Source organism: Pipra filicauda, unplaced genomic scaffold (assembly GCF_003945595.2).
Source record: "Pipra filicauda isolate LSUMZ 115617 unplaced genomic scaffold, ASM394559v2 scaffold193_size2426894_pilon, whole genome shotgun sequence".
Classification (NCBI taxonomy): domain Eukaryota; kingdom Metazoa; phylum Chordata; class Aves; order Passeriformes; family Pipridae; genus Pipra; species Pipra filicauda.
Genome location: NW_024104302.1, coordinates 101,153 through 121,281, shown reverse-complemented (window position 1 = coordinate 121,281; position 20,129 = coordinate 101,153). Strand labels below are relative to the sequence as shown.

The 20,129-nt window shown below is 49.9% G+C and overlaps 1 protein-coding gene across 3 annotated transcripts in view; it reads left to right on the top strand.

The window, feature by feature from the left end:
• KANSL1 (KAT8 regulatory NSL complex subunit 1) overlaps positions 1–20,129 on the top strand; it is a 107,326-nt gene that overhangs the window by 73,421 nt on the left and 13,776 nt on the right. For all 3 annotated transcript variants that reach the window (XM_039380365.1, XM_039380367.1, XM_039380366.1), the window contains exons 3-6: positions 7,149–7,290; positions 12,146–12,250; positions 17,287–17,402; positions 18,755–18,950. In XM_039380365.1, coding sequence (XP_039236299.1) covers positions 7,149–7,290; positions 12,146–12,250; positions 17,287–17,402; positions 18,755–18,950 — 559 coding nt within the window. The remainder of the gene's footprint in view (positions 1–7,148; positions 7,291–12,145; positions 12,251–17,286; positions 17,403–18,754; positions 18,951–20,129) is intronic.

Genomic DNA, 20,129 nt, shown 5'->3' with positions numbered 1-20,129 from the left:
TTTTTTTTTCCCCCTTCTTTAATAGAAATGAACTAGAGATGCCAAACCAAACCTCTCATATCCTGATCCGAGCGATGGCTGCTGGGGTGGTGGAGTGGTTTGGATGGTTCCTCCTCACCAGAAGGAGGGCAGCTGTGCTGAGCTGTGTTTGGGTGCAGATCCTGCTGCTCCCTGAGGCCTCGAGCCTCTCCCTTGGGCAGGAGCTTGGCTTGGCCCTGCTCAGGCTTTCGGATTTGTGCTCCCAAATTTCCCTCGAGCAGTGGGGGTTTTCCAGTGGAAATAACTCTTTACTCCCAACCCCTGGAGGTCTCGGGTTTCTCTGGATCCGGGAATGAATGAACCGAGGGGAGGTTTGAAGGAGATCCAGCGGAGTGCCGAGCACATGCTGGGAATACAAGAGCTCTTCAAAGCTGATGGTTCTGTCCAGGGGTGGGGGCGGGTGTTCAGCTGAACAAATTGTTCACTTTGGCTTCTTCACAGGCAGAAATGTTACGATCAGCTAATGAGATTGTTCTCGAGCCTTGTGGGGTTTGCTCTCCCTCTCTCCGAGTTGTCATGAGAGTGTGTTTGGCAGAGCTTTAACTCTTGCTCCACCCATCGATCTGGTTTTGCATTGATCTAAAATAATACCAGAAAGAAGGGTAAAGGCTTGGTGGGCTGAGGAATGAACTCCGGGAATATATGAACTGCAGGAAAATAGCAGCTGAATTGGGTTCAAATCTCTTTCTTTAGTGAGGCACAGCTAAAGATTACAAGAGCAAATAAAAAAGTTGCATTTGTGCAGTGCTTGGAGATGATGCTTAGAATTGTCTGTGTGAGCAGAGCACGGGGTTTTTTTACTTGGGCACGTCATAGAGTCACAGAATCCCAGAATGGTTTGGGTTGGAAGGGACCTTAAAGTTCATCTCATTCCACCCCCTGCCATGGGCAGGGACACCTTCCACCAGCCCAGGTTGCTCCAAGCCCCATCCAACCTGGCCTTGGACACTTCCAGGGATCCAGGGGCAGCCACAGCTTCTCTGGGCAACCTGTGCCAGGGCCTCCCCACCCTCCCAGGGAAGGATTTCTTCCCAATAGCCCATCTAAATCTTTCCTCTTTTAGTTTAAAATAGTTCCCTTTTGTCCTGTCACTCCGGGCCCTTTTCCAGTCCCTCTCTTGGAGCCCCTTTAGGCCCTGGAAGGGTCTCTGAGGTCTCCCTGGAGCCTTCTCCAGGCTGAGCACCCCCAGCTCTCCCAGCCTGTTTCCATAGCAGAGGTGCTCCAGCCCTTGGAGCATCTTCATGACCTGGATTTCCAGGGTGTGTGAGCAGTGGTGGTGCTGTCCCTGCCATGAGCTCTAACAGCAAATATACCAGTATTTTACTTTATTTTTAGTACTGGCCTTTGAGCCCCTCAAAAATCATCAGAGAAAGGGGGTGGGAAACTTCTTTTAGCCTGATTTTAATGCTGATGTTTTCAGTCCCTGGTGAATCAACAGGAGTTGATTTAACCACGAGATTTCTCTTGGCACCTCCTTGTTGTTCAGGAGTCGGCATCGCACCAGTGCCAACATTCCCGCCTCTGACCTTCCCCACGGCCGGTGCCTCGGGGTGGTAACACAAGGAAAATACACATTGTTACTGGGGAGATTTGCCCTTTAATAGAGGTGATGGCTGAATGTGGTAAACTGTCATATTTGAAGCTGCTTTCAAAGGTGGGAGTGGGAGCTTGGCTCCGGTGTGTCCCTGTTGCTGGCAGCGAGATCCCAGTGCTGGTTCCCAGCAGGGAATTGCATCAGTGCTGGTGTTTGGGCAGCTCCAGGAAAGGCACAGAATGAACTTCTGAGCATTTTGGCAGGAATTTGGTGGAATGAGTTGAGTACAGAGCTGGGAAGAAGAAGAAAGCAGCTTGTGCAGAGATTTTGGAGCAGAATCAAAACTTGGGATGGGACTGTGGCTTCCTGCAGTTGCCAGTTGGCTGGTGCAGTCTGGGATGTGGAAGTGATGATGGGATCTCACACGTGGGTTTCTTCCCGGTTCCTCGGGGAGAGGACAAGTGTCTGAACGGCCACGTGAGGCCAAAACCAGGTTGTTATCAATCCACAGCCAAGCAGCTGGGTGCTGGGAGCAGGTCCTGGCAGACCAGCAGCATCCAGACAAAGCTCTGACAGACCCAAAGTCTGGCAGACCCACAAGGGATGAACAGGGACAACAGCTCTGGAGCAATCCCGGGGTTTCAGTGTGGGCCTTGCCTTTGGTGGGAAAGGGTGTGTGCTGAGGTGGGATTGGGCATGAGAAAAGGGGAATTTGGCCACAAGAGTGGATCAGGATGGAGCCTCCATGAAGAAGCAGCTCCAGGCAGTTGCAGCGGAAGCTCCGTGGACGTTGTTGTACAACCTCCACTCCCTTCCTTCCCCCTCAGATAGTGAAACACTGACCCAGCTCTGTCTCAGATGGGTGTTAGAGCCTCAATCCTTCTCCCCACAGCACGGTACGTTCAGGATTGTCAGAGTGGAGCCCCAGCTGAGGTCACCTGGCAGGCATCTCCTCGCTCCCAGTACTGCAGCCTCACGTGGTGGGCACAGACTGGTTGTCTGGTTCAAGAAACGTCCCATTGTGTCCCTCTTGGGCTCTGTCCTAATGCCCTGCTGAGGCTCCCACATGGGCTGTGCTAACACCTTCCCAGCTTGCCTCTGGCAGGTGAGAGAGGCTGAGGTTTGTGTCTCCAGGGAGATCTCAGAATCCAGAGCTTTGAACCCCTCTTGGGTGATTTTTTCCCATTGAAAGCTGTGTAGGAAAGGGGAGAGCAAACCCAGCGTGGCCTCTGTTGGTAGGTGACTGCATTCCAGGGGACAGCAAAGCCCCTGGGAATATGCCAGTAAATAGTGGAGGAGGGGAACCATATGGAAAGTGCCTGGAAAGCTGGAGCTTATGCCTCGTGTTGGGGCTTTAATCTGCCTCTGCACTGGATGGGAGGGGCCGGCAGAGAACATCCGAGGGCTCCCGGGTCCTGGGATGTGCTGGCTCCCTGGCACTGCTGCCAGAAGCATTCCCTGGTTCCCAGGGAACCCTCCCCTTGCTGTTCCAGCTCTCTCTCTTGGCTGCCTGCAGAGCTGCTCAGTGATTCTGCAGTGCAATTCTCTCTCCTGGTACCGACTCTTCCTTCCTTCCAGCATGACCTGCTGTTCCTCATTTCACATCCCGGTGATTTGGGTTTGCTCAGGTGCTCAGAGTGGCAGAAACCATCTCCCTGCAGACCCTGGCTGCTCCTCATCCATTCCTGCTGACTCCTACAGGTGGTTCAGATAGCAGAGTTCCCCTTCAGCCCGTGACTCTCCAGTCTGAGCTCAGTTCTCACTCCATCTCTGTGCTCTTCCATGTCATTATCAGGATGGTTTAGCAGCAGCTGGTGGATCTGCTCTGCTCACTTTGCAGCTGGGCCTTTAGTAGGGCAGTCTCCTGGTGAAAAATAAGTCTGCTAATCCCTAATTCCCTCAGTTTGTCTGGGCTGCCTCTGTCCTTCCTGTTGGAATTCAGCTGCACGGACTCAGCAGAAAGCAGGATGGACTGGTGGGTGGATGGGCTGAGTGATGGATTTGAAGCTGAGATTTAGATTGGATATTAGGAAGAAATCCCTCCCTGTGAGGGTGGGGAGGCCCTGGCACAGGTTGCCCAGAGCAGCCCTGGCTGCCCCTGGATCCCTGGAAGTGTCCAAGGCCAGGTTGGACGGGGCTTGGAGCAACCTGGGATAGTGGAAGGTGTCTCTTTTGTTCCTTGTCTGTTTAAATCAGGATATTTATCTGGCATGAGTGTATTTTCAACGTGGGAATGTGCAGATGGAAGGATTGTATCCCACCTGACTTTGTCCCTACATAGAATCACAGAATTACAGGAGGGTTTGGGTTGGAAGAGACCCTAAAAACCATCCAGTTTTACCCCCCTGCCATGGGCAGGGACACCTTCCACTAGCCCAGGTTGCTCCAAGCCCTGTCCAGCCTGGCCTTGGACACTTCCAGGGATCCAGGGGCAGCCACAGCTTCTCTGGGCAACCTGTGCCAGGGCCTCCCCACCCTCACAGGGAAGAATTTTTCCTAATATCCAGTCTAGACCTGCTCTCTGTCAGTTTGAAGCCATTCCCCCTTGTCCTGTCACTTCATACTCTTATAAAAAGTCCCTCTTTTCTTTTAGGCTCCCTTCAGGTAGTTCAGGCTTAGAAAGAAAGGAGTGGGTTTCCCTCTGCCCCAGAGCTGAGGTCTCAGATCCCCGGTGGTCACTGCAGACTCTGTGTGTTGTGCATGGTTGCTCCTTTCTAATGCTAGACAGGCAAATAATCATTTTCACAGAATATTTGCATAGCTATTAGAGCTGAGGCATGTACAGAGCTGGTTACCCAAGAGCTGATCCACATGAGGAGAACACACACGACATACATGTTGCTGACAGCACCTCCCAGTGCAGGGTGTGACTGAACAGGCTCTGAAAAGGCTCAGTTCTAAATATAGAGCCCACACTACGCTCGGTGCTGTTTTGGAAAGTGTGGCTGAGCCATCATTATGTTCCCCTCCTCCCCCTCTGCCGCAGGGTGTCAGAGGATGAAGTGTACGTTACTGTGTTTCGCTTCCTTGGGTTATTTTTGGTCTAAATCCAGTGGGCTTTTCTGGGGTAGGATGTGTCCTGATTTTAAGGTGAGGAGCGGGTTTGCTGCTGCTGCCATGTCGCTTTGGGGAACTAAATGGATGGAAGGTGGTTTGTTGGTTGTGTTTTTTTTCATACTTAATCTCAGTTTCTGTGTAATCTGAGCAAGAGAATGAGATGTATTTAACAGGCAGAGGTGCTTTGTAGTTTTTGCAGAGGCAGTCAAGGCAGGTGGCACTTGGAACGTGCTCTCAGCAGCGTTTGATTCTAAAAACTTACTTCTGAAAACAATGGGGCAGCCACAGCTTCTCTGGGCAACCTGTGCCAGGGCCTCCCCACCCTCCCAGGGAAGAATTTCTTCCCAGTGTCCCATCTAACCCTGCCCTCTGACAGTTTGAAGCCATTCCCCCTTGTCCTGTCCCTCCAGGCCCTTGGAAACAGTCTCTCTCCATGTTTCTTGTAGCCCCTTTGGGCACTGGAAGGATATAAAATACATATAAACTGATCTCTAAATTGGTCCTGATAAAGATCCTTCACTGAAAAGGGACACATGGCTGTGCCATCACCACTGCATCTGTCCTGGAAATGGAATTCTGTCCAGACTTGACTCTTAGAACAGCAGTGATGTTAGCAGTGGAAATCCTTAAAATCTGGAGGGGTAGCCCATCCACCAGCAGAGTTGGTTATTTGCAGGTGTACCTATTAAATATTGAATCAATGGGGCAGCCACAGCTTCTCTGGGCAACCTGGGCCAGGGCCTTCCCACCCTCCCAGGGAAGAATTTCTTCCCAGTGTCCCATCTAACCCTGCCCTCTGGCAGTTTGAAGCCATTCCCCCTTGTCCTGTCACTGTGCTGTTCGAGTCCCCCTCCAGCTTTCTCTTGGATATTCCCGGTGTTGTTGATGCAGGATTAAGATCTGGCCTTGCTGTGCCATCCAGCTGCAACAAATTGTAAAATTTCCACCAAACATAAGGTCAGCATCGATAAAAATAGAGCAGGCCCTTTACACAGGGAAATACTGCAGAGAGAAGGACTCAAATTCCTAAAGCTGTTCTGAAAATGGTCTTTGGGAGGGCTGTGGGCAGAGGATACTGTCGCCTGTTTTGGTGGGAATTTGTCCCTGTCTGTGTTGGCACTGCAGCCAAAAGGTCCAGCAGGAATATGGATAATGTGTCTTGCTCTAAATTCATGGGTTTCACTTGCAGTTCGAAGCAACCAACTCCTCCTATTCAAGGTATTTCTATTATCTGATTTGAAACTCGTAATAACCCTGGGACTTTTTTGTATCTCTTTCATTTTTAGCCGAGTGCACTTGGTACAGTTACAACTAAACCAGGGCAGAGGCTCAGGAGGAGCAGATTTTTCTAAGAACTTGGTGATTGCTGCTCCTTCCCTTCTCTGCAGCTGGGGCAGCCTCAGGACTGAACCTCATTCCCCACGTGGTGGTTCTGCTGCAGGGGCTGCTTTCGGCTCCGAAACGGGTTCATCCCAGCACAGGACTTTCTGGTTGGATTTTGGAGGAGACATCTGGACATTGCAGTGACTCCCCTGCCCCACATGCCAGGCTGGTTCAAAATTGCTGCAGAAGGAGGGAGGGGGAGAGGTGGGCAAAGGGAATTATTCTGTGATTAATTTCTTAATTGCCAAACATCCAGCTGTGGCGAAGGCTTTGTGCAGCGGCTCTGGATCTGTCAGCACATCCTGCTGGTGCTTTGTTTCTGCACCATGTCGGGGGTTTCCTCCTTTCTGGGCAGCCTTAATATTTATGCACTGGAACTGGGATGCTTAGGGTGTATTTTCATGATATTAAGGCTTTAATTGTGGGGAGTGGAGCCGTGGATTTATCCATGCCTTACCATCCTTGTGTTCCTTTCTGCCCTGGAGTGCAGCAGTAAAGATTAAGGGTGTTTTGATGACAGTCGATATTATTTCCTGGCTTCTTTATTTGCTTGGTCCTTCCATCAGATGCAGAAATCAGCTTTGCTGGTGCCTGTCCTTTGCAGCACCTTGTGCCAGGTGCTGTTGGCTCTGTCACTCCTCTCCAAGCAGTTACTCTTAAACCCCAACGATGGTGGTTGTGAAACCTGCCACTGAGGTTTGATTGTGGTGTTCAGGTGGATTTGACAGAGGGGTTTTTTTTATAGAGGAGGGAGGACAGATGGATTTTTTTCAACGAGGAGGGAGGGCAGATGGTTTGGTTTTCTCCAAGTCTTGGAAAAGTGGGTCTGGCAGTTGTGGCCAGGTAGGACTGGAGCTGCTGCTTCAGCTGAGCGTGGAATAAAATCTTAACGCTTGCATGGGCAGGACTTCAGTCATTGGGCACCAAAAGTTGTTTGAAAATTGTTCTGCAGAGACATGGCCCTTCCAGCATGTCTGGAGTTCATTGGTGATGATTAGCAGTGCTGAGGTGGTGTCAGTTGTGCCATCCAGGATGGAGCTTGTCATCTCTCCATCCGTTCTGCTTGGATTTTTGTGGCCTGGACCATTAAAACCGCGCTCCAAATAACCCCCCCGTGCCCTCTCTGTTTTCCCAGGAGGCGAAGGGCAGAGTGGAGATGGGCAGCAGACCGGGCAGCCATCGTCAGCCGCTGGAATTGGCTCCAAGCCCACGTCTCGGACCTGGAATACCGGATCCGGCAGCAAACGGACATCTACAAGCAGATCAGAGCCAATAAGGTGAGACCTGGATGCCTTTGGATGCCTGTGCTTCTGCTTTGCCTCCCAGTGGCTCTCTCCTGGTGCAGTGGAGAGTGTGGATGTGGAGTCTGATGCTTTTTTCCCCCCCTGCATCTCTCCCAAAGCAGCTGTGACTAATTGTGATGCAATTTGGCTCGGGCTGAGTGTAATTCCTGTCCCTGGTTCAACGTGATAACACGGAGGGAGCAGTACCTTGCTTTAAAGCCAGTCTCTGGTGCTGAACAGAGCTGTTGCTGTTGCACGTGTGATGCTGTTCCCCATCCCTCAGACCTTTCTCTTTTTTATTTGGCTTTTTTTTTCTTTTAAAACCTTCCCATTCTTTCTTTTTGGGAGTAGCTAAAGATGGGGATGAGGAACAACTTAACTGGGGAAGGGAGGGGACTGTAGAGGAAGTTAGTTCAGATGCTATCACACAGCACAGGCTTAAAATTGAGTCTGAATCATGAAAAAAGGCCATTTTTGGATGCTGACCTTTCTCTGTGGAAGGAGTTATTTTTTTCAGACTTGCTCTCAGATGGTGGGAGAGTGGAGGGGAGCAGAGAAGGGATGAGGGGAAGGAATTGTTACTGGGGCTTGTTCAGGCATGCACATCTAAATGTCAGGCCTTGGAGGGAGGAATGTCTGGAGTTTGTGGCAAGAAGGCTCATGGTATTGCATCAACTTAGAGATCCTCAGGAATTCAGCCTGGCAAATGCTTTTCCCAAGATGTGTGGTGCTCTGGGGGTGGTGGGGAGAGGCTTCCAGGGGGTAGAGAGCACAGGCAGGGGAGGGAGGCTGGACTTTAAGCAGCTGTGCAGAAAAACAGGCTCATTGAGTGAGTGAGGGCTCTGAATGAGGAGGTGGAAGAGCACGGCTTGTGAGCAGAATCCATTACTGAGATTAGACCAAAAGGCTGCTGGGAACTGGCTCTATGTCAAATCAGTGATTCTTCACAAAGAGTCATCTTCCTTCTGTCTTAAAGCCCATTTTGCAACATGATTTTTAAGTACAAAATACGAAATATCCGAACATTTATGTGCTAAAAGTTAAGTAATGGAGGAAATGAGAAAACTCATGAAGGTTCAGGGTTTTCACTGGGTGATGACAACGTGACAAGCTCATGGAATGGCCTGGTAATGGCTGCAAGCATCCCATGTGTTTTTATCTGAGGTTGCAGTCTCCAGGTCTGAAAGGACAGGCGAGAAATCCAGCGGAGGTTTTGGCAGACAGGATGTCACTCCTTTGATTTGTTCAAACAAAACCTCAACTGTGATAACCCAATACGTGGATTTAAGACAAAACACGTCCCTTCAGGTGAAGGGGAGGTCAGATGTTCAGAGTTTTGGGTAGTGGCTGTTCTGCCTGAACAAGAAAAAACAAGAACCACGAGTATCACACCCCCCATCTCTGACGGGGCTTGCTGGAGACACCTCTTGCACTCAGCTGTCATCGAGCTCTTGTACAACATCCTCTGTTTTCATCAATGAAAAACCCAGAGTGAGATTCAGAAAAGAGCTTGGGACAAGTGTAGGAAACTAGAAAAACAACCCCGTGTTTCACTAACATGGGCTTGTTGGAATGGATTTGGCTTCAGACTGTACAAGGAAAAACAATTAAAGAATTTGGAAACACCTTGTTTTTTCTATCAACATAACTGCAGCTTACTTGGCCATAAGGAGGTTAAAATGTTACTGCTGCAAGAATTCAAAGTTCTGCAAGTTCTGAAATTCGAAGAAACTCTATTTCAGCCTTTTTTTTTTTTTTTAGGTTAATTACTTTTAGATGTTAGAGTTTGCAGCCCAGCGTACCCTTCAAGAAAAACACATTGCTGCGTCAGATCAAAGCAAGGGAAGGACCAGGCAGTCAAAAATAACCTCATGTTTTGAGGGTGTGCTGCTGCCTGGGTGTCTCAGCAGGAGTTGTGTTCCAGGCACGTTGGGATCGGCTCAGCCAGAGCCTGGTGAGATGGGGAGGAGAACAACAAACCAGGGAACACGTGCTCAGGGTTGGTTGTAGGATACCCTGTTTTCAGGCACTCAGAAACAGCAGGCTGTTGTGCCTTTGGATTGGAAGGGTGTGTGCAGTTGATTTGAAGGTCTGGGTGTCACTGAAGGCAATCAGGAGGGTTTGTTTCTGTTCACAAACCTGCGTTTTTGGGCCGTGGTGTGGAGCTGGTCCCCCTTCACACCCAGCCTTTGCACCTCCCTGCCTGTGTGGGTGGCAGATGCTCCGTGTTTGGAGAGGAGCAAACAGCATTTTTCCTCTCTTTCTGTGCCTCTCACAAGCTTCACTCTTTGATGGACTAAGAGGTATTTTAAGATGAAGGGCTCCTGCAGGAATTCTGTGCAGTGGCAGACTTGGTCGACTGAAACCCCTTAAAAGCAGGGTTGTTTTGCACATCTCTGCAGACCTGGGCCCCACATGTTCCCAGACCATCCCAGATGGGTTCACTGTGTTCCCCCAGAGGATTTGGGATGCTCTGTGAGCCTCCTGTCCCCTGGGGGAGGGCTGTGCTCTGCTCTGCTCAAGCTGCTGAGTCAAGAGAACCTCGTGATGGGAAGGGTGGGGTGGGAGTGAGGAGGAGCCTCTTGCTGGAAGAATTTGAAGCTCTCACATGAGTTTCCTGTGTCTGCAGTGGTTGTGTTGGGCTTAGGGTGAGATAAGAGATGCTGCTGTCCCTCAGTGGGGCTGTTCAGGATGCTCAGTCCCTTCCTGGTGTGTTTTAATGTGTGTCAGTCCTTTTCTTCACCCTCTAGTCCCTGGGCAGAAGCTGCTGCTGATCCCAGGACTCTGAGACATCCAAAATCTACCTCAATATCTGTCTGTCTGAGATCTATATGATTGACTTCTCATTAGTACCATAATTAGTGATAAAAATGGGAGTAAAGAAGCAGCAAAGTCATCTATAAACATTGTAGGGGAACCTTCCTTTTTTCTTTGTTTTGAAGAATGCTGATGGAAAGTGGTTTTGGGACCTTGGAATAATTCAGATGCACTTTCCTTTCCTGAAAGGAAATTTGATGTTGCCCTTCTAATTCCCCTCTATTATTCAAAATGTGTGTAAATAATGGAGATTTAAAACTCTTAGAAGCAAAGCAGGGAAGGCTGTATTAAGCTTTGCCTCTGCTTCAGAGTCACCACTAAAGGGATGTGCTTCCAAACAAATACCCACAGCATGTAAAATGAATCACTGCTCCTTCCTGGGGCATGGAAGAGCTCCCTTCATCCTCTTCCTCCTCACAAGTCCTTGGTGGCAGTTTCTGTTCCTGATGCCCAGGCCCAAATGCTTTCTGGGGTGTCAAAGGGAAGCAGTTTCCTTGGTTCCAATTTTGCTCTCAGTCCCAGTTTCTCCCTTTTTTGGAGCTGGCTGAGCTCTCTGCTGCAGCAGGGCCTAGGGTGGCTCTAGAAGCTGTGGTGAAATGTTGCTTTCAGGGTGGAGGAAAATCCCAGCAGTGTTGGAGTTTAGACTTCCAGCCTCTCTCATCCCCTAAACGTCCTTCTGGGACGTCAGAAAATTCTAGAAAACCATCATCATGTTTATTCCAGGCTCTGGCTGCTTCCTCATTGCTGGTCAGAGGCCACCTACGGTTGTATTTAGTTTATGAACTGTTTTAAAATGAAGTGTCCCTGACCTGTGGGCTACAAGGATCCTCGTGGAACACCACGGATGTGCTGCACAGCACGTTGTGTCGAGGCAAAAGATCAGCATTGGAGTCATAAAACCCCAAACTGGTTTGGGTTGGAAGGGACTTTAAAGATCATCCAGTTCCAACCCTCTGCCACAGAATTACAGGCGACTTCCACGGCGTCCTGTGCCACTGGCCGTGTGAGATCTGACTTTGTGACTTTGAGGGAAGCCTTGGAGCTCTCTCCTCTCTCCAGATGACGTGTCCAGGTTCCCTTCCAGGCTCACTTTCTTGTGACACACCGTTCAACCTCCAGAATTGTTTCCAGATGACTGATCTGCCTGTTCTCGATCTGAGCAGCCCTTTCACAGTTCTCTGTTTGACCAAATGCAAACTTGTTGGGGCTTGTCTTTGTCCTGGACCGTGTTCATGGCCTGTAGGTTCTACCAACTCCCTAATCCCTTGTGCATTTTGCCCTGCTTTGTTTAATATAGCTCAGAATATGCATCATTACAATGATTTTCTTTCACTTTGTGTTTTTCAAAGGGCAAAGCAGTCCTGCCTTAAGATTAAACTTCACTTAGAGTGAAACATGAACAGGACAACATCTGTTAAGCCTGATATAGCAGTGCTCTGCCACTGTGCTTTGTCCCACTGGTTCAGAGCAATGCCTTGTTTATCAGTGCTTTTCTTGCCTTGCTGAATTTTGTGAACATCATTTCTTTGGTGGGGGGGGGAGGGGATGCCTGCTCAGAGTAATGAGTTTGACTGTAGATTTTTGGCACCCACTCAAAATTGTTTGCTTGGCTGAGGTGGCGAGTTCCACTTTGCACGATGAGAGCAGTCGCTTCCTGCTCTGTGCTCCAGCAGAACGTTCCCTTTGGCTTGGCTGGCACGTGGCTCCCCGGAGTTCCTGCGGGAGCAGGGGGAGGGAGCGGTGGGAAGAGGGACACAAGCGGTGGTTCAGCAGTTTTGCCCGAGGGAGCTAAACGTGCCCCATTAATGGGCTGAAGGCACGTGATCTGGCTCCAGCCACTGTCCTCCCCTCCCTGAGTTCAGCTGCGATGTCAGGAAAATCCAGGCAGCAGGGACTGGCTTTGGCATCACATCTGAAAATCGCGGCGGTCGGAGTTTTGGCGGGAGGGGGGATGAGGGATGAGGGATGTGCAGTTTCCCTGTGGAGACCGAAGGCCCCGCAGTTAATTCCTGTTCCCTTCCCTCTCTTCCAGGGGCTGATAGTTCTCGGTGAAGCGTCACCCCCTGATCCTGCAGCAGATGATTCGTCCCGTTCCGTTAGAGCCGAAGTGAAGCTGGAGCCTGGGGCTGACCGGCTGGTAAGTGCCAGCAGCGGGACTGACCGAGTCCAGATGCTTCACCTGCACAAATTTTGGGAAGGGAAGGGTCATCCCTAAAGCTGTGGGGGAGAGGGATGCTCCAACGGTGGGACTGTCCTCCTGGAGCAGCCCCTCTCCCTGAGTCCGCGTGGGAATCGCTGCTCTGTCGCTCTGCAGCTCGCCCCTTCCCACGTTATCTTGGTGTTAATAAGCAATAGGGTTTAAACACCTTTTAGAACAGAGTTCCTGGGGGCACCTTTGTAATATGCATTAGCATTTTGTGAAGCTTTAAAATCCCAACTAATCCTTTCCCTCCAGCAAAAAAAGTACCTCAAACTGGGAGCACCATGATTAGCAAAGACTGCTAAAGATGTGGCTATTAATATCTGCCTGAGCGTTCCCCCTTGGAAAGGGCACTAATGATTGCAGTGAGATGCACTGGAAACTATGCAGAGTGCCAGGTATTTATTATTTAATGCAGAAATGTAGGGCACAGACTAAAGGCTTGCTCAGCCTGCCTGTGATTACTTTTGATCCTGTGGGACACGTCGACGTATGAAAATGGAAGATTTGGAAGTTGTCAAGTAGTACGAAGAGAAGGGTGGTCCCTGCGTGGCTCAAACTTCTGCTGCCAAGCTGCAGCATTCCTGCTTTTCTGTCCCAAGCTGCAGCATTCCTGCTTTTCTGTCCCAAGCTGCAGCATTCCTGCTTTTCTGTCCCAAGCTGCAGCATTCCTGCTTTTCTCTCCCAATCCCACGTCTGGGGAGAAACAGAGCATCCCTGCAGTGGGAGTGCTGGAGGTTCATGTTCAGTGTAGTTGACACAGGTAAAAAAATTTAACTAGAAGGGACCATAAAACTGTACTTGGAGTTTTTTCCTCTGTCCCTGGTAAGACTTTGTCCAGGATTTCCTGGTGCTGAGTGATAACATGAAATACAGTGAAATTTGTTATTAACCCCGGGCCGCAGAGGGGTTATGACAAGTGATTGGAATAAAACCCCTCCTTGCTCGACACTGGCTTTCGGGTGTGTGTTTGGGGTTTAAGTCTTTAATTAGCAGATTAGCTGAGCCCAAAACTGCCGGGGAGTTTGGTACAAAGGGCAGGTTTTGCTCACGACTGAAGCAGTGGATGGTGGTTGTGATGGGAACAGAGCTGGGGAGCAGGGACAGGGCCTGAGGAGCCGTGACTGAGTCACGAGCATTACGCAGTGTCTGGGTTGGAACAGTGGGGTCCGTCTGTTGTGGGCTCCCCCCCTCTCCTTTTCATGCTTTAACCCAAAAAGCACTTGGAGAGTAATAAACGAGCACAGTGACAGCGAGCTCCGATTCGCCTCGGAAGCAGCTCCTGCACTGATGGATTGGCTGTTGTTTGGGAGCTAATCTGGAATGGCAGGCTGATAACGGAGAAAAATGAGCAAATTTATCAGTGATAGGAAGAATATTTTCTTCCTTGTCTGTTTAAATCAGGATGTTTATCTGATGTGAGTGTATTTTCAACCTGGGAAGCTACAGGTGGAAGGGCTGTGTCCCACCTGACTTTGTCCCTACATGGAATCATGGAATCACAGGATGGTTTGGGTTGGAAGGGACCATAAAGACCATCCAGTTCCACCCCCTGCCATGGGCAGGGACACCTTCCACCAGCCCAGGTTGCTCCAAGCCCCATCCAACACTTCCAGGGATGGGGCAGCCACAGCTTCTCTGGGCAACCTGTGCCAGGGCCTCCCCACCCTCACAGGGAAGCATTTTTCCTAAAACCTGCTCTAAATCTGCCCTCCTTCAGCTTAAGGCCAAGTAGCATTAATACATAGTAAAGGCATTTTCCATCCGCTTACAAAATCATCACATTGTCCTTTTTTAGACTGTCTTAGGCAATCTTGGAATGTTTGGAACAGAAGGTGTAGATTCCTGGTGAATGGAAAAGAAGCTGCTCGCTTCTCTTTTGCTGCTCGCAGCCACCTCCCTGTTGCTGTGTTTACTCATTTCCTGCTTTTTCCCTTTTCTCATCCCTTTCACTCGGGTCTGAGCTCTCCAGTCAGACTTTTATTACTGCAGGGCTCGCTCTGGCAGGTCTGGAGGTACCAATGACACAAATCATAGACACTGAGAGCAGTGAAAAACAACATTTTCAGCGTAACACAGGCTGCAGGTTCCCACCTGGCACTTTCTTATGGCTACTCCTGCAGCCCTGCAGCCCTGCAGCCTGCTCCTGGAAAAGGTGTTTTATTCCCTTTCCACGGGGACACACATGTCATTCCACACTCTCAGCTCCTCTGTGGTGGTGCTGGAGGTGTCAGCCACCAGAATCCTGCCTGGAGGGTTCCTGCTTAATTAGAGCAGCTCGTTAGGGCGGGGTGTTGAGTCAGAGCCTTGATCTGCTCGAGCCAGAGATTAGCCCCTTTCCCGGGTTTGGACACTTACTGGAATGGTATCTCTGGGGCCTCTCCTGGAGAGGTGCTTATCATTCTGGCACTCTCCAGGCTGTGAGAATTAGGGGCTTTCCCCTCCCCCCCAAACTGGCAGAGTTAGAGACCCATCTGCAACGTGGAATAAGGGGAGGAATCCATCCTGTCTCATCCCCAGCTCCCTTTGGATCTCAGCCTCTCCTGAGTGCCTCCCTTGGCCGGATGCGTGTCCTTGGGCATCGGCTTCCTACGTGGGATGTGGCTGATAATCCCTGGGAGGAACTAATCCTATCGCCAGTGGAGGGAAGGGCTTTGCAAATAAGGCCTGGGAATATCTGTTGGGAACTGGAAGCTCAGTAGGTGAATAAATATTTTTGCCTGAAGATGGAAATAACACGAAGCCCTGAAGACATAACTTGGCTGTTGAGATTGATTCCTTGCTTGGATTGCTCGTCTGGCGAGGGGGTGCACTCAAAATAGTCAGTTAGGGGGTTGTATCTATTAATAGGATAAGGTCTGACCCTGCCTGGTTTTGTTTGGGATTTTTTGGGAATACGGGGAACATTCCTGGTGTTGGCTCATGACTCCCTGCCCACACACAGCTGCTTTCCTGCCCTGAGGGCCCCTGATAGTCTGCTGGTTTCATGTGCAATGAGCAGATGTGCTACAGCTCAATGTTTGACGCCCCTCCAAGAGTCCTGTGGATCCTCAAGACCTGGAGTTCCAGCCCCAAAACACAGAGAAGAGCTCAGTCAGGAGCATGGATGTGATCCTGAACGCTGCTCTGGATCCCAGCCTCGGTGCCCAGCCAGCCCTGGAGGATGGCACGGAGTTGGGCAGTGCATCCAGGAGGAGCTGCTGTGGGAGCTCTGAGTGCAGGAGGTGTTGGCTCTCGTGGGCCACGTTGGTGCACACCCATCTCGGGGTGATAAGCTGAGCCTGGGCTGCTCCTGATAAATACACGTTGGATTGATGCTTCCCAGCTCCTCCACGGGAAGCAGCCAGGTCACCCTCTATCCCTGTCTTTAACCACTGAGCCGGAGCCAGCTCTTGGAGAAGAAGTTCCTCCTTTAAGACCCTTTGTGGAGAAGCAAATAAATACCCGATTTCAAAAGAGCTTATGAGTCATGTGTCCCCGCCCTGCTGAACCGGGGCTGCCTCCGGCGGAGCCGTCACGTGAAGGCTCAGCCGTGCCAAGCCTCTGGAAAGCAGAGGGAAAGTGTTCAGCTGCTGCCCTGCCCTCACCTCCCCGGGGTGCCGGGTTTACCTGTGTCTCAGGTGGGATCTGATCTTGCTCAGCCCAGGTGGCGGATGAGCCGGTCGGTCCCATCCCGTCGGATTCCGTCTCTGCTCCCCCGTGGAAGAAACGTCTTTTTCAGCAGAAGTGTAGAAACCCCAGCAGAGTTCCTCAAACAGGCCCAGGCAGAAGTTGTCTGTGTTGTTGGAAATGGCCCTTCCCTGGGTGACTCAGGTCTCTGCTCTTCTGGAAACCGTTAATCCAGCGCTGCCCTGGCCTGGTTTAGTTGCTCATTGAGTTGGGGGTGATTGCAGGGAGGATTTAATCAGTGCAATCTGGATGGATTTGGGATGGAGTCAGGGACAAGTCTGGACATCTGTATGGGGGTCAGAGCTCTGCTTTTGCCTTTTTTATTAGTACTTGAGTTGCACCACTGGTGTGTGCACAGAGGGGGAACCCCAGCTGCAGACAGGGCAGGGAGTGTGGGAAGTGCTGCAGGAAGGAAGAAATGAAGTTTAGCCCAGGGAGGAGCATGTCTGACACCAAAACCGAGGGACTGCAAGGCTGAGACTGGGGGTGTTGAGTGCCAGGGATGTGGTACAGCTGGACCAAGCTGTCACCTGCTGGGATGGGGAGCAGGAATGCCACTGGTGGGAGGCACCAAGCTGGTGTGTCCTTGGAGGCTTGGACAGTCCTGCTGCTCCCTGCAGAGCCAGGCAGTTCGTGTTTCAAACTGAAGGCAGAAGGGATTGTAGAGCACAGTGTCTTTAACTCAGTGTTTGCTTACTTTCCTCTGCCAAAAAGGTGTTTCCAGCTTTGTGTTTATCTGGCACTTTTAGCATTACACACTTGCCCTGCTTGCATCCCAACCCCACAGTTAAAACACTTTCTAAAGTGCTTTTGGGACCGTGTTTGCACAGGCAGTGAGTTAAAATGCAAATTCAGTTTTGCAAGTCTGTTCTCCTCTCCCTCCCCTCCCATTTTCCCCCAAAGTGCTTGGACGGGACCTTTCAGCACAAACCAAACTGCAGGAGAGCCTGCGAGGTTTACAGGTGGTGGTGATGAACTTGTTTGCACCACGGAGACAAAATGCTAAAATCTCCTTAAAGCCCTCAGCCTTTCATGCTCCTGGTTGCCTGAGGGGAATTAAAGTCCTTTGGATCTTGGAATGAAAGCGCTGCCGTGTATCCGTCCTCTTGCTGCTCCCTAAGAACTCCTTGTGTCCCTGGTCTCATGTTCACACAGTGACTCCTGAACCCTGGTTTGAAGTCCTCTGTGGAAATCCATGGCTACAGTGCAGAATCCTCAACTAGAATCCGGGAGTAAGAAAGTTTGTGGTTGTTTAAGAAGCTTTTTTTTTTTTATTAATTTATATTTTTCCCATCCTTCCTTAGAGTGTTTCTGGATCCCAGCCACTAGAAAACTTGGGTATTTCTGCTGCAAATACTCCTGAATCCCATCCCACCAAGCCCTGTGGAGCACCAAGACCCGTCAATGGAGTTATTAACACGTAAGCTGCTGGGATATTATGGGAAGAGTGTGATTTTTATGGTCTTGACAACATCCCATCGGAAACCAGCCTGTAACTGGGTTGGCGATGGTATAAAATGGTCTCTTTTTTTTCCAAAAGCACGGTGGTGCATCGTGCTTGGAAACATTTTGGAGGAGATTGCTTGCTTGAGGTTTTCTGCTGCATTGTTTTGCTGAAAATGGAATTAAGCTGAGCTGTGTTTACACGAACAGGCCCCGCAGGCAGCCGAGCACCGAGCACGGGCAGGACTGGTTTCTTTACGAGTAGTTTTAATACACTTTGCAAATGGTGTGATTCAAAGGTACCAGTGCCCCACTTGCAGAATTACCTGTAACCACTGACCCACTTTTCTGGAGTTACCGGGGATCGCGAATCCCGCTGATCTGGGGAGTAAAACTTCCCAAAGTCTTGGTTTTCTCCAGGCTGGTTCTGTTGGGTAAATGCAAACAAGTGGAAGACATTCCACGATGCTGCAGGGTCGAACCACTTGAAACCCCTTGAAAACCATTGCACTCGCTCAGTTCCTTGAGGGAGGTAGGAAAAAAGAGAGGGAAAACGGGAAGGAGAGAGGGCTGGATCCTGCACCGATGGAGCGCGAGGAAGCGTAGGAATCACGGATCAAGGAACCCGTGGCTGCAGCTGGAACACTGCAGGCTGTAACAGAGCCCTTTGTATCCCTGTAGCCTTTGAACTGCACAGCCTTAGACCACAGGGCTTTCATGTTTTGCATTTTTAGAAATGAAACACTTGCAGAAAAGACATGAAAAGGTTCCGTAGATGAGGCGCTGCTGTGCTGGGATCTGGCCGGGGCACGGGGGCATTGATGCCGGGGATGCTGCGTCCTTTGTGTGTGAGGAAAGAGGTTAATCTTAACACTGCACCTCTCTGCTGAGAGTTGTTACAGGTAGAGATCTCAGATATTCATCAGAATCAACTTTACATCAGGGTTAAATATTTTTTTAATAAAATTATGTGTTCTCTGGCATTTAGACTCATGCAAACCTGTTGTCTTAAGGTTCCCTGAGCTGTAATTCTGGAGGAAGCTGAATTCTGAGATTAAAGCTGTTCGGGTCTAGAGTGGCTTTTGCTCTGTTGACTGGCTTTAAATAATATTTTTTGTTCGGGAGCTTCCAGAGGTGTTTTGTCAAAGGTTCAATGGTGGGAAAGTGGAAGGTGACCGAAGTAAAAGCAGAAATTAGAGTTGGTTTAATAAAAGCTGTCACCTTGTGAACTGCAAGGCTTTAAACTCAGCTTGCAGTGTTTGCTCAGGTGTGAGCCGCCAACCTGCCTGAGTGAGTAACGGGATCTCATTCTCCTCCCTTCTGGGCCAGTCTTCAGCCTGGCCTGGCAGAACACGCTCAGGGAGATGGCCAGGAAGCTGAGGAGCTCCTGCATAAAAAGCAACGCCTGAACCTGGTTCCTGCCCCCTCGGACGGGACGTGCGTGGCCGCGCGCACCCGCCCCGTCCTCAGCTGCAAGAAGCGACGGCTCGTCCGACCCAGCACCATCATGCCCCTCTCCAAAAAGGTCAGTTTGGCTTTTTCTGATATTATTTTTGTTATAAAAGGGAAAAAAAAAAATAACGGGGGAGAAGAGCGGGACAGTGAGGCTTGAAAGGCTGCCGGAGAAATAAAGGAGGAGCTTAATTTGTTGAGAGATTTTTTTCTCTGCTGACGCTGGGGAGGGAAGATGCTGAACTCTTGAGTTTTCTTATCCAAAACCAACCAGCCTGAGGTGAACTCAAGGCCAAGTAGTTCAGTGTGGCACAGTCTGAGCAGTTAAAAGAAACCCTGTGAAGTCAAGTATCAGGAAACCTGAACTCTGACACAGGAATTAACACAGCCCCAAGAAGTCCCTGCTGCTGCTCACAGAAAAACCACAGTTGTCTGCCCAGGCACAAATGGCATGTCCTGCTTAGGTGATTGTGTTTGCTTCCAGTGCTTAAATTTGGAAGTCACTGAATGCCCTGACTGTTTCTGGTTTTGTTATCTGGATTTTCAAAAATTTATTTTATACTCTTCTCCCTTATGCAGAATTCATTCAGTGGAAATACAGTTTATTGCCTGTATGAGGAAGGGCTGTGCTTCATACTTTTTAATTTCTCTTAGGAACACCCTAAACTACCAGTTGGAAGGAATAGAGTGAGAAATTGAGGAAATGAGGACCTTTTTTTGTGCATACGGAACCATAGATGGCAAAAATCCACTTACCTTTGAGTCAGAGGGTTTCAAGTCAAACTTTCCCACAAGGGTTCGGGGGGGTTTTCACTCTGTTTTAAAGAGAAGCTCAGAAAGCAGCATTTTTCTGAGCAAAACAGATTCTTGCTCAGCTGAGTCAGCTTTAACTGATCCCTCATTTGCAGTTTTATCTGGGGTGTTTCTGGGAGAGCTCTGCAGTGATTACTGGCAACATCTTCAGTGGTTTGGAAGTGTAGGAACTGTCTCAGGGATGATGCTGAATCGTGCCCTCGGTGTCTGAAGAATTGGCCGTTGATTCTGTGTTAGATCTTCGTTGTAATCACCAAATACATTTGATAATCAAGGATGGTTCAGGAGAGCAGTCCCAAGGATGGAAGAAGTGCCAGATATCAGGGGGTTTCTGTGGACTCCTCCAGTTATTCCAGAGAAAGCTGAGTCATGGCTGAGTCCTGCTCCAGAAATACCGTGTTGTCCAGTTGACCACACTCTCCTGTCTGGCACAAAATGG